General features: G+C 40.9%; 1 protein-coding gene across 4 annotated transcripts in view; it reads right to left on the reverse strand.

Annotated features, from left to right (window-relative positions):
• The window catches only part of RTN4IP1 (reticulon 4 interacting protein 1), a 46,205-nt gene that overhangs the window by 12,707 nt on the left and 21,230 nt on the right, over positions 1-12,268 (reverse strand). For all 4 annotated transcript variants that reach the window (XM_055329596.1, XM_055329595.1, XM_055329598.1 and 1 more), the window contains 2 exons: positions 5,517-5,653; positions 403-586 (listed from right to left, as the gene is read on the reverse strand). In XM_055329596.1, coding sequence (XP_055185571.1) covers positions 403-586; positions 5,517-5,653 — 321 coding nt within the window. The remainder of the gene's footprint in view (positions 1-402; positions 587-5,516; positions 5,654-12,268) is intronic.

The raw sequence follows: 12,268 nt of genomic DNA on the forward strand, positions 1-12,268 counted from the left end.
CTTCCATACGTGAGCCTGGTATAGGCAAGAAGAAAGCAGAGGGTCTATCAGATGGAATCAAGAAAGGTAATAATTGCTAATAATAAAGTCTTAACATTTAAATAAGAGTGTTTAAGTCTTGGGCCAATTCTTTACATGGATTATCATTTAACCCTTAGGACATGCAGTAAGGTAGCTGCCCTATTAGTTTCACCTTATGGGCAAAGATACTGACGTCTAGGGACATTAAGTAACTTGTAGGTGACACAGCTATTAAGTGTAGACCAGAATTGGAATCTGGTCAGTGTGTGACTCCAGAGTCCATACCACAGCCACTGTGCCATGCTGCCTCCAAGACAAAAAGAACCTGGCTAGGTGGAAAGCAATTTCCAGAAACAGGAGGCGTTCGCTTGCTCTCACTACCTTTAATGCCTTAGAACCCACGGTGACTCCGGTCTGCAGCATGCCATCCGCTATGCCCAATCGGTCCATGTTTAGGAGAAAAGGGGTCACCAAGGTCACATACGTGGCTCCTGACCATTTCTTGAGAAAATTTAGAGCCCATGTTTCAGTGGATCCACCAACATTATCAAGAATGAAATCAAACCTGGAGAGAGAGAAAAAAAAAATCAAATAAAACCATCCTTGTCAGTCTTTACTATGGCTCCAATCCCCCTCCATTCCCAACACCAGTTAGCGATTGGGTTTATTTCAACGACCGTTCCCAAGCCTCGCTGCACCATGCCACCCAGAAGAGATGATTGCTCTGACAAAGGACAAGAAGGCACACCCACTCACTGACTCTGGCTTTTCTCCAAAATAGGTCAAATGTGACTATTTTTTTTGTCATAAAATGGTATCATTTTTCCAATACTTAAAAATGACCTAAACAAGTGGCTCTCAACTGAGGGCATCTTTGGTCCGCAGGGGACACGTGAGGCAAGATTGAGAGACATTTTTAGTTGTCACTGTTGGGAAAGGGGGTGTGAAAGGGCCACTGGCACCAAGAGGCCAGGGGTGATGTTTATACCCAGAGTGCCCAGAACCGCCCCTCACAACAAAAAAATTATCTAGTCCAAAATGTCAATAGTTCAGAATACAAGCTTGCCAAGGTTGAGAAACCCTGACCTAAGCTTTATGGAAAACTGCAAAGCTACCCATTCAATATAAGTCAAAGTATTCTTTAGTGTGCTTGAATACTTGCAAGTATGAAAGGTTTTGACCAACAGAATGATTTGCTTTTATTCCCCCCATAACCGGAACTGCCGGTAGAAGCATCCTCTTCGTGTGGAATTTACTCCTATTTTCCAGCTTCACGTACAGTATCAGGACAATGTGGAGAGAAATCAGCAATCTGCTCCATCTTCAATTCTGTTCTAATTTGCCCCCAAACCCAGTCCCACGGTATCTACAGGAACTGACGGACTCTCCACTCCTTACGTCTAATGCAAACCTGCTATCATCACTGCCCTCCCGCTTACAGGGGAGAAAACCCCAGAACGCTTTTCAATACTTTTGTAAAAGTATCTATTTAGAAAATGCATGCTTATCTGTTAAGTAAGTTAATAAATGAATTCCTTCTTGGTAAATCCTTTTTCCCTTCTAAATTCATCTGGACGAAGTCAAACATCAAAGCTTCTAAAAAACAAACAAACAAAAAACAGCTTTGGCCAAATTTGTGGATCTTGAGCCTGCCTTTCACAGAACCAAATTCAAGGACAAATGAGAACTGACAGAAAGGGGAGTGACCTTATTCAAGGACTACTCTTCTTATTAGGAGAGAACACAATGATTTTTAGGGCTTGAAGCTTCTACTTCATTCCCAAGTTTTGAACAAACATGAAGATACTGAATTTAGATAAAACTTACAAGCAACCTGGCATTACAGAAATGGCAGTGCTTGAAAGAGCCGTCCAGAGGCAGATTGTAGTCTCAGCTCTCCCACTAGCGCTTAAGTGGCACGACCTTGAACATGAGAAAACTCCCAAGTCCCCTGTCCCTTACTTTCTCAACTATAACAGGACAGAACAGGATGGAGGGACTTCAAAGCCCCTTCCTGCTGTAAAAGTCTAAAATTCAAATCTACGAAGCTGCTAAAGGAGAAATAAATGTATTCTTGGTGGATTCAGAGGCCAAACTCCAGGCAAAAGTTACAAAGATCAACTGCAACGAAAGCAGTCAAAAATAAAGTCACAGCCTGGCATCTGCAAGCTAGAGAGATTCCCCAGCCAGGAAAGGGCAAGCAAAAGCAGCGAGTCCACAGTGAGAGATGGAGAGGGGCAAACCATAGCGAACTTTTGGGGGCCAGCCGGAGTATGCTGCAGCTTTCCATCAGCAGAGTCTCCGTTCCCTCATGACAAATTCTAGACATATATAAAACTTAAGGTAGAGGGGAATGGGTTGGCATAGGCCTCAGTCTCGTGCTGCTATTCCTAGAAGCAGCGGAAGACACGAGAGCAACAGAAACTCTACTATCTAGAAGCCAGCTGTCAGAGACCTAGAGAGACCTAGGTGCTGATGCACAGGCAGGAAGTAGCTGACAACATCTCTCCAAGAGACAGTGCGATTCCTCAAATATATCAAGTGTGTTCCTGACATGGTGGCTTTGTATTTGCTGTTATCTTGACCTGAACAAGTGCTCTTCCCTTTGATTCCCTCAGTAATTCATTGAACAAATTTTTATTGAGCATGTATCATACGTTACTACACTGCTCCGGGTGAAGGGGATAGAGCAGGGAACCAAAAACAAACAAACAAAACCACCAAAAAAACAAAAAAAATCCATTCTCCTGGCTGGCTCTGCAAACCTTCTGCTCCAGTGCCTCAGAGGCCTTCTTAAACCCCGCTTTTAATTTTTTTAAAGATTGTATTATTTATTCATGAGAGACAGAGGCAAAGACACAGGCAGAGGGAGGAGCAGGCTCCCTATGAGGAGCCTGATGCAGGACTCGATCCTGGACCTCTGGGATCACACCCTGAGCCAAAGGCAGACGCTCAACCGCTGAGCCACTCAGGCATCACCCAAACCCCTCCTTTTCAAAAAGGGCCTCCCTTGATCATTTTTCCCCTCTATTCCTGTATCAGTCTTCTTGAGAGCACTTACCACCTGAAACCTTCCTGACTAGAATGGAAGCCCCATGGGAGGGTGGTGGGGTGGGGGTGGGGGGCATTTGTCTTATTCACCACTGTATCTGTATCACGTGTCTGGAACACTGGCAGGGCTGGTGCTGCAGAGTTGAAGGAGCAGGGATTCGCTGGCTCTTGGCCATACCACTGTTGGGGAGTGGGCACTGCTGGCTAACAGGGGCTAGGTGGCGTCCAATGGGGCTTCCCCTTTGTTTTTTGTTTTTAAAACCCATGAAAATATAATCAACCCATGAACAGGTTTGAACTGCACAGGACCATTTATACCCAATTTTTTTTCTTTTTTTTTAAATAATTTTTTAAAATAAATTTTTATTTATTTATGATAGTCACAGAGAGAGAGAGAGAGAGAGAGAGAGAGAGAGAGAGAGGCAGAGACACAGGCCGAGGGAGAAGCAGGCTCCATGCACCGGGAGCCCGATATGGGATTCGAACCCGGGTATCCAGGATCGCACCCTGGGCCAAAGGCAGGCGCCAAACCGCTGCGCCACCCAGGGATCCCCCAATTTTTTTTTTCAATAAACACAACACATATTGAAAATGTATTTTCTCTTATGATTTTCTTAGCAACATCTTTTCTCTAGCTTACTTTATTCAAGAGTGAAGTATATAACATAACATACAAAATATGTGTTAACTATTATGTGTTATTTTAAGGCTTCTGGTCAATAGTAGGCTATTTAATGAAAGTAAATGTTGGGAAAGTCAGAGGTTATATGCAGATTTTCGACTACACGAAGGTCAGTGTCCCTACCCACACACCGTTCAAGGGTCAACTGTATACTTCTATTCAAAGTGGGCAAGAATAATTGGCTTCTGAAGACTAACAGAAAAAAAGAAAACCCTTTGAAAGAGAAGCAATAAAACATCTTTCCAAACACTCCTCTGTTGTATTCTCAGCTGCAGTTCTGTCCTGGTAGATGAAGACCAGATTAATAAGCACCCTCGCTACTTCTGCCCAAACCACAGTCAGAACCAGCAGGGTCTGAACAAATCACTGAGTCTGCTTCTGTTTGGTACATTAAACCAAACCACAGCCCGGCATTCAGATGTACTGAGAACATCCACAGTACTCTGGTCACCAATATTTTCTACTGCCTTTGTTTCTCTGAAGCCCTTTTTAAGCCAAAACACTGAAAACATGTTTAGCGCTAATCGTATATTTTCATACACTGCCCTATTTGTTCCTGTGGTGACAGATGCCACCAAACAGAACATACCTTCCAATTTTGTCTTCAGACTTCTTACAAACCAACAATAAAAGTTAACTTAAAAATTAACCAAAGGCCCTTTCATGAAGATGGCGCCAAAGGCGAAGAAGGAAGCCCCTGCCCCTCCCAAAGCCGAAGCCAAAGCAAAGGCTTTGAAAGCTAAGAAAGCGGTGATGAAAGGCGTGCAAGTCACACAAAAGAAGAACGTCACCTACATTCCAACAACCCAAGACCCTGCGTCTCCCAAGGCAGCCCAAATATCCTCTAAAGAGCACCCCCAGGAGAAACAAGCTTGATCACTATGCCATCATCAAGTTCCCCCTGACTACTCAGTCAGCCATGAAGAAAATAGAAGACAACACCACACTTGTGTTCATTGTGGATGTCAAGGCCAATAAGCACCAGATCAAACAAGCTGTGAAGAAGCCCTAGGACACTGATGTGGCCAAGGTCAACACCTTGATCAGACTGGGATCATCTAAACTGAGTCCAGCTGGCTATAAATCTAAATAGAAATTTTTTCACCATAAAAAAAAAAATTAACAAAAGACTGGGGCGCCTGGGTGACTGTGTTAATAGTCTGCCTTCAGCTCAGGTCATGATCCCAGGGTCCTGGGTTCAAGCCCTGAATTGGGCTCCCTGCTGAGCAGGGAGCCTGCTTCTCCTTCCCCCCTCTGCTTGCCATTCCCGCCCCCCCACCCCGCCTTGTGCACATGTGCTCTCGCTCTCCTCTGTCAAATAAATAAATTTTTTTTCAAAGATTTTATTTATTTATTCATGAGAGACACACAGAGAGAACGAGACAGAGACACAGGCAGAGGGAGAAGCAGGCTCCATGCAGGGAGCCTGACGTGGGACTCAATCCCGGGTCTCTAGGATCACGCCCTGGGCTGGATGCGGCGCTAAACCGCTGAGCCACCCGGGCTGCCCAAATAAATAAATTCTTAAAAAAAATTAACAAAAGACCATGAAAGCAAAATATCTTCCTCAGTATATATATCATATGTCACTGTGCTGTATGAACACCTGGAATTAAAACAGAAACCACCCCAAATGACTCCTTACGGGGTATTTAAGATTCTAAGACTCCAATGTAATTACAAAGTCACCAAACTATTCAAGCCTGTATGATCATACGTCCTCGTCCCCACTTCCCAAAGTGAACACCGTTCTAATACATACGGTTTTAAAGATTTCAACTGTTCTTCCACATTTCCAGATTTGTAATCAATTATATCATCTGCCCCAAGCTTCCTTACAAGTTCACTGGCATCCTGAGAGCAAACTGCTGTCACATGAGCATCCCATGCTTTCATTACCTGTCAAAACAAAAACAAAACAAAAACAAAGAGGGGGGAAAGTAGAAAAACCAGCTATGTTTTTTTTTTTTTTAAACGCATGGCACCCTGTGTACATTTTTCAGACTTCTCTCTAGAGAACTCTAAGTGCTTCATCTTAACAAGAACTACAGGAAGCCACCTGTCAGAGACCTGGTAAAAATGATTAAAATTTATTCACCAAGAATAAAAATAGGAGGTCTTTTATAAGTCTCTCTTTGAACAGCCCTTCACTTTCTTATAATTTGTGGACGAATCCAGGCCATTTGACCTGCAGAGTTTCCCGCAGTCTGGGATTTCCGATTGCACACTCAGGGGGCAATTCCACATGCTGCTTCATCCCCTGTGTTTTCTGTTTCAATCTCCTTACAAGACTATGGATAGTGGCTAGCAAAATCATAGCAGGCACATAATGCCTGGTCATTGCTCTTTTGTCTTTTCTTAAATTTTATTTACTTATTTATTTACTTATTTATTTATGATAGACCGAGAGAGAGACAGGCAGAGACACAGGCAGAGAGAGAAGCCTGAAGCGGGACCCAATCCCGGAACTCCAGGATCTCGCCCTGGGCCAAAGGCAGGCGCTAAACCGCTGAGCCACTCAGGGATCCCCTGGTTATTGCTCTTAAGGTCTTACTGCTGTTTAATGGTGGATGCAAAATAGTGATATTCTTTTTACATTTAGTAGTTGGAATACTTTTAAAATTAACACCTCCCATCATATATTATTTTGCTTATTCAGGTGTACAATTCGTATAGGAAAGGCAAGACAAATAATTATTTTCCCTTTACCAGTTTATAAAATAAATAAGTTCCCCATCATTTTCCAAAAGTGACCACTTAAAAAAAAAATGAACTCATGGCTTTAAATGTATTTGAAGGGTTTTAATTCATTGTATTACTATTACTGGAACTCAACTTGTCATATCTTTGAGTTTCTTCAAGTCGGCTCCTAAGTCTCTTTGATACGACTCGAGTAGTCTGATAGTTCTCTTGCTGTTGAATGTATTCTCAGCTCATTCTTGTACATTTTGTGCCCTAGTTCTAGAATCTGCCATTTCTCCAAGAAGTCCTGCATTCTTTTAGTGAGCGATGATCTATCAAGAGGTAGCTTTACATGCATAAAGTCTCTCGAGTTCATATTGATACTTCAATTCAAATTTAAGACTACAAAGCTTTTACTTAACTTCTGTCTATCCTTTCTTCCACACCTAAGATCCTGGCTGTCAGAGACACAGGGTGACAGAATTAAAATATACTATAAATATTCATCTGTTCTATTGTATATTACACACAAAATGATCTCTAAGTAATACTAAGGTTATTATTACTACTACTGAACTGATTAAGGAAAGCATTAGAATTATCATATATGCTCTCCCAGTTCCCTCCACCCCCTTTTTAAAAAAGGGTTGTGCTGCATTTACCTCGTCTTAGGCTATGGCTGTTACACAATGTGCTCTCTTTCTAAGCTCATGGTTCTACAGATAAATTTACATTTCAACATTTACCAGCAGTCCTTAATTTGAGGTCTCTCCAGTCATTTAGCTGTCAGAAGTTCATGCTCTAGTACATTTCTCAGAAAAGGGTAAGACCGTATTCCTTGAGTTCCTACAAGTTATTAACAGTTCGTATGTGACCTTTATACATGAAGGCCAGTTTTGCTGTATGTAAAATTAGTCTTAGTGTACTCTTGCTTGAGTGTCTTAAATATATTACTCCATTCTGCACTGCCCCCCCTCCCACCCCCGCGGCTTTACAGCACTGCTGTCAAAAAATCTGATGCTAATCTAATTTTACTTCTAGTCACACGATTTTTTTTTTTAAGGTGTCCCAAGGATTTTTTTTTTTCCTTTCTTAAGTAGGCTCCACTCTCAAAGTGGAGCCCAACACAGGGCTCTACCTCATGAGCCTGAGATCACAACCTGAGCTGAGATCACGCAACCAATTGAGCCATTCCAGCAGCCCCTTTTTCTTAAAAGCCAGTAATTTTACTAACTAGGGTTTTCCTTGATACTGCTCAATCCAGGTCCATGTTCTTAGATAAGTGCTATGGTCATCTAGTATGTAGCTTCAAATCATTTAATTTCAGGAAAATAGAGAAGTTTCTTGAATTACAGATTTTAGTATTTGTTGTATTCCCTTGTTTTCCTCTTCAGAGACTCCTACTATCCATACATCAATCTTCTTTCCTGTTTCAAATCTGACACTTCCTCTTGAATCTGTTCTTGTTGGTTTCTTTTGTAATTAAAAATTCTTCCTATTTATATATTCTATTTCTCTTTAAGGCATTATGTGTTCTGTTTATCTGCTATTGAATTCCTTCTAGTTTAGTCTTCATTGCTAAATAATTTTGTTTGCTTTTACTTTTTTTTTTAAAGATTTTATTTATTTATTCATGACAGACAGAGAGAGAGAGAGAGAGAGAGAGAGAGAGAGAGAGAGAGGCAGAGACATAGGCAGGGGAGAAGCAGGCTCCATGCAGAGAGCCCAGCATGGGACTTGATCCTGGGTCTCCAGGATCACACCCCGGGCTAAAGGCGGTCCTAAAACCGTGGGCCACCGGTGCTGCCCTGCTTTTACTTTTTTTTCCTGAATTTTTCCAGTTCCATTTTATCTCGGGGTTTTGTTTTTTTTTTTTTTTTCCATGTCTTGTATACTTTTAATTTTTTAAACTTGTTTTGAAATTGTAGGTTACATTTGGGGATGCCTTCTTGGTGCAGTGAAGTAAAGCATGTGAGTTCAAGACCCATATTGGGTGTGGAGCCAACTTAAAAAAAAATTAGAAATTATTAAGTCACATCTGATCTGTCTTGTGGGCATGTTTTATGATATGCTGTTACTGTCTATAGATATGTTATTCTACTCTTTATTCTCGTAATAACTTTGTATGACTTTTAACCTTGATAATGTTCTATTTCTGTAATTTTGTTAAGATATTTTTGTTGTAAAGTATAAACACGCACAGAAAAGTGCATGGAATATAAACATATTACAAAGCAAACAGCATCACTCTAGATTAATAACTAGAACATGCACCATGTTCCTGAGCATCCTTACTTTCCCCTTCCCAAAGTTCTCTCACTCCTTTAGAAGTAATACCACCATCTGGACTAGTACAGGACCCTTTCTGCCAACTGCCTCCCTCTACCACCCGCACGCCTTTTTTTTTTTTTTTTTAAGAGTTTAACTCTTTACGTTGGGATCCTTAAACACTACTGTTTAGTTTCACCTGTTCCTGAATGTCATTAAATGGAATGACACAGGCTCTGAATTCTTTCACTATTATTCTGCTCATGAGATTCATGTACCTCACTGTGTGCAACTATAGTCTGTTTTCATGACTATATAACATTCTGGTGTATGAATATACCACAATTTACTTGTCCATTTCACCGTTGTTAAACATTTGAGTTGTTACCAGTAGGGGATGATATCTCTAATTCTGGTACATATCTTTTGGTAAACATGCACATTAACTGTGCATATAGGGTATATACATAAAAGTGGAACGGTTGAGTTGGCATAGGGCAATTTATAATGAGATTTAGGGAAATCACTTGGCATCATCTACTAAGTGCTTGGACTAATTCATACTCTAACCAGCAGGATATGGTATTTCTCTTTTCCTTCCACCCTCTCTCCTTTTCTTTTCTTCCATCTAGTTATTCATTAACTGATATTTGCTCTGTCTCTGGACTAGGCCCTGGGTGTCTAAGTCTGGGCTGTTCTAACAAAATACCTCAGACTGGGCTGCATATAAACAGAAATGAATTTCTCACAGTTCTAGAGGCTGAAAGTCTGAGATCAAGGCATCAGCATGGTCACATTCTGTTGAGAACGCTCTTCCTGATTCATAGCCAGTGCCTTCTGTGTCCTCAATATGGTGGAAGGGCTATGGAGTTCTGCTGGACCTCTTTCATAAGGGCATTAATGTCACTCATGAGGGATCTGTCCTCATGGCTAGTCATCTCCCAAAGGCCGTCTTCCTAATACCATCACACTTGACATTAGGAATTGAACATATGAACTTATGAGGGATACAAACATTTAGACCATAGCAGTATCTAATGGTGAATGAAAATGAAGTCAAGGGCAGCCCGAGTGGCTCAGCGGTTTAGCGCCACCTTCAGCCTAGGGTGTGATCCTGGAGACCCGGGATCGAGTCCTGCATCGGGCTCCCTGCACTGAGCCTGCTTCTCCCTCTGCCTGTGTCTCTGCCTCTCTGAGTTTCTCATGAATAAATAAATAAAATCTTAAAAAAAAAAAAACCTTAAAATTCAACATTTAAGCAATTTAAAAACACACAATTCATTACATACATTCACAATGTTGTGTCATCATCACCATTGTCTAATTCTAGAACATTTTCCTCATCCCAAAAATAAACCCCATGCCCATTAAGCAGTCATTCCTCCTGCTTTTCGCCCCCAGCTCCTGGCTTTCTCTATGGATTTGCTTCTTGTGGACAGGATATAAATGGAACCTTACACAATGTGATCCTTTGTGTCCAGATTCTTTCACTTAGCATAATGTTTTGAAGGTTTATCAATGTTGTATTCATGCTTCAGAACTTCATTCTTTTTAATGGCTGAGTAATAGTTCACTCTTGCATATACCACATTTTGTTCATTCATCAGTTGATAGACATTAGGGTTGCTTCTGCTCTTTGGCTACCATGAATACTGATGCTGCTATGGACATCCGTGTACCCATTTTTGCCTGAACATGCATTTTCATTTCTCTTAGTTATATACCTTGGAATGGAAATGCCATGTCAGATGGGAATCCTAGGTTTAACATTTTAAGGAACTTCCAGGTTGTTTTCCATAGCGACTGCATTTTACATTCCCACTAGTGTGGACAAGGGTTTCAGTTTCTCTGCATTCTGGTCAACATTGTTATTTTCCGTTTTCTTTTTCTTTTTTTAGATTTTATTTTTAAAAAAAGACTTATTGGGCAGCCCCGGTGGTGCAGCGGTTTAGCGCCGCCTACAGCCCAGGGCGTGATCCTGGAGACCCTGGAACGAGTCCCACGTCGGGCTCTCTGTATGATGCCTGCTTCTCCCTCTGCCTGTGTCTCTGCCTCTCTCTCCGTCTCTATGAATAAATAAATAAAATATTTAAAAATAAAATAAAATAAAAATAAAAAAGATTTATTTATTAATGAGAGACACAGAGAGAGAGGCAGAAACACAGGCAGAGGGAGAAGCAGGCTCCCTGTGGGAAGCCTGATGTGGTACTCAATCCTGGAACTCCAGGATCACGCCTAAGCCGAAGGCAGATGCTCAACCCCTAAGCCACCCAGGTGTCTCCATTTTCTTTTTTTTAAATAGCCATTTTAGTGGGTGTGAAGTGATCTCTTACCATGGTTTCTATTTGCATTTCCCTAATGACTAATGATGCTGGATATCTTTCCATGGGCTTATTATCCATTTGTATATTTTCTCTGGGAAAAAAATGTCTATTCATGTTCTTGGGTAAATTTTTAATTGGGTTGTCTTTTGTTGAGTTCTAAGAATTCTTACATTTTCTGGATATTATACCCTTATTAGAGAATTGATTTGCAAATATTTGCCCCCTGTGTTTTGTCTTTTTCCTTTTTTAATGGGGTCTCTTGATGTACAAAAAGCTTTTAATTTTCACAAGTCCAATTTGTCAGGTTTTGTTGTTGTTGTTGTTTTACTTCTGTTGCTTATGTTTTGGGTGTCATACCTAAAACTCTGTTGCCAAATCCAAAGTCATGAAGATTTACTCTTCTTTTCTTCTAAAAGTTTAATAGTTTTAGCTCTACCCAGGGTGATTTAGTTTTCACATATGATATGAAGTAGGGGGCCAACTTCATTCTTTTGAATGTGGATATCTAGCTGTTTCAGCACCATTACTTATATTAAAAAGACTACTCTTTTCCATGTTTAATGGTCTTGCCTTCCTAGTCAAATTTCAATTGGCCACAGATGTATGGTTTTATTTCTAGATGCTCAATTCTATTTCACTGATCTGTATGTTTATCTTTATGCCAGTATCATATTGTTTTGGTTACTATAGTTTTGTATTGTTTTAAGATTGAGAAATGTGCATCCTCCAACTTTGTCCTTTTTAAAGATGGTCAATTTGGGTCTCTTGCAATTCCATATGCATTTTAGGATCAGCTTGTTCATTTAGGCAAAACAGGCAGTTCTCATTGATAGGACTGCACTGAATCTGTAGATCACTTTGGGGTAAAACTGCCATCTTTATAGGAATTTGACCACTGCATGTCTATATACATTCTAGAATCAACTTATCCATTTCTACCAAATTGCAAATTTCTATCTGCCTGCACTACCCCTAGCCTTCCTCCCTAAATGTTTTCCTATAGTTGCTGTAGAGGATAACCACAAACTAAGTCATATATTAAACTCCTAGAAAAGTTGATGCTTTCTTCCACATTAGGAAATTTCTTCTTAGAAGAACAAACTGAGGAGCACATAGGTGGCTCAGTGGTTGACCGTCTGCCTTTGGCTCAGGTTGTGACTCTGGGGTCCCAGGATCAAGTCCCGTATCAGGTTCCCTGCATGGAGCCTGTTTCTCCCTCTGCCTGTGTCTCTGCCTCTCT

Source organism: Nyctereutes procyonoides, unplaced genomic scaffold, assembly GCF_905146905.1.
Source record: "Nyctereutes procyonoides isolate TBG_1078 unplaced genomic scaffold, NYPRO_anot_genome, whole genome shotgun sequence".
NCBI lineage: Eukaryota > Metazoa > Chordata > Mammalia > Carnivora > Canidae > Nyctereutes > Nyctereutes procyonoides.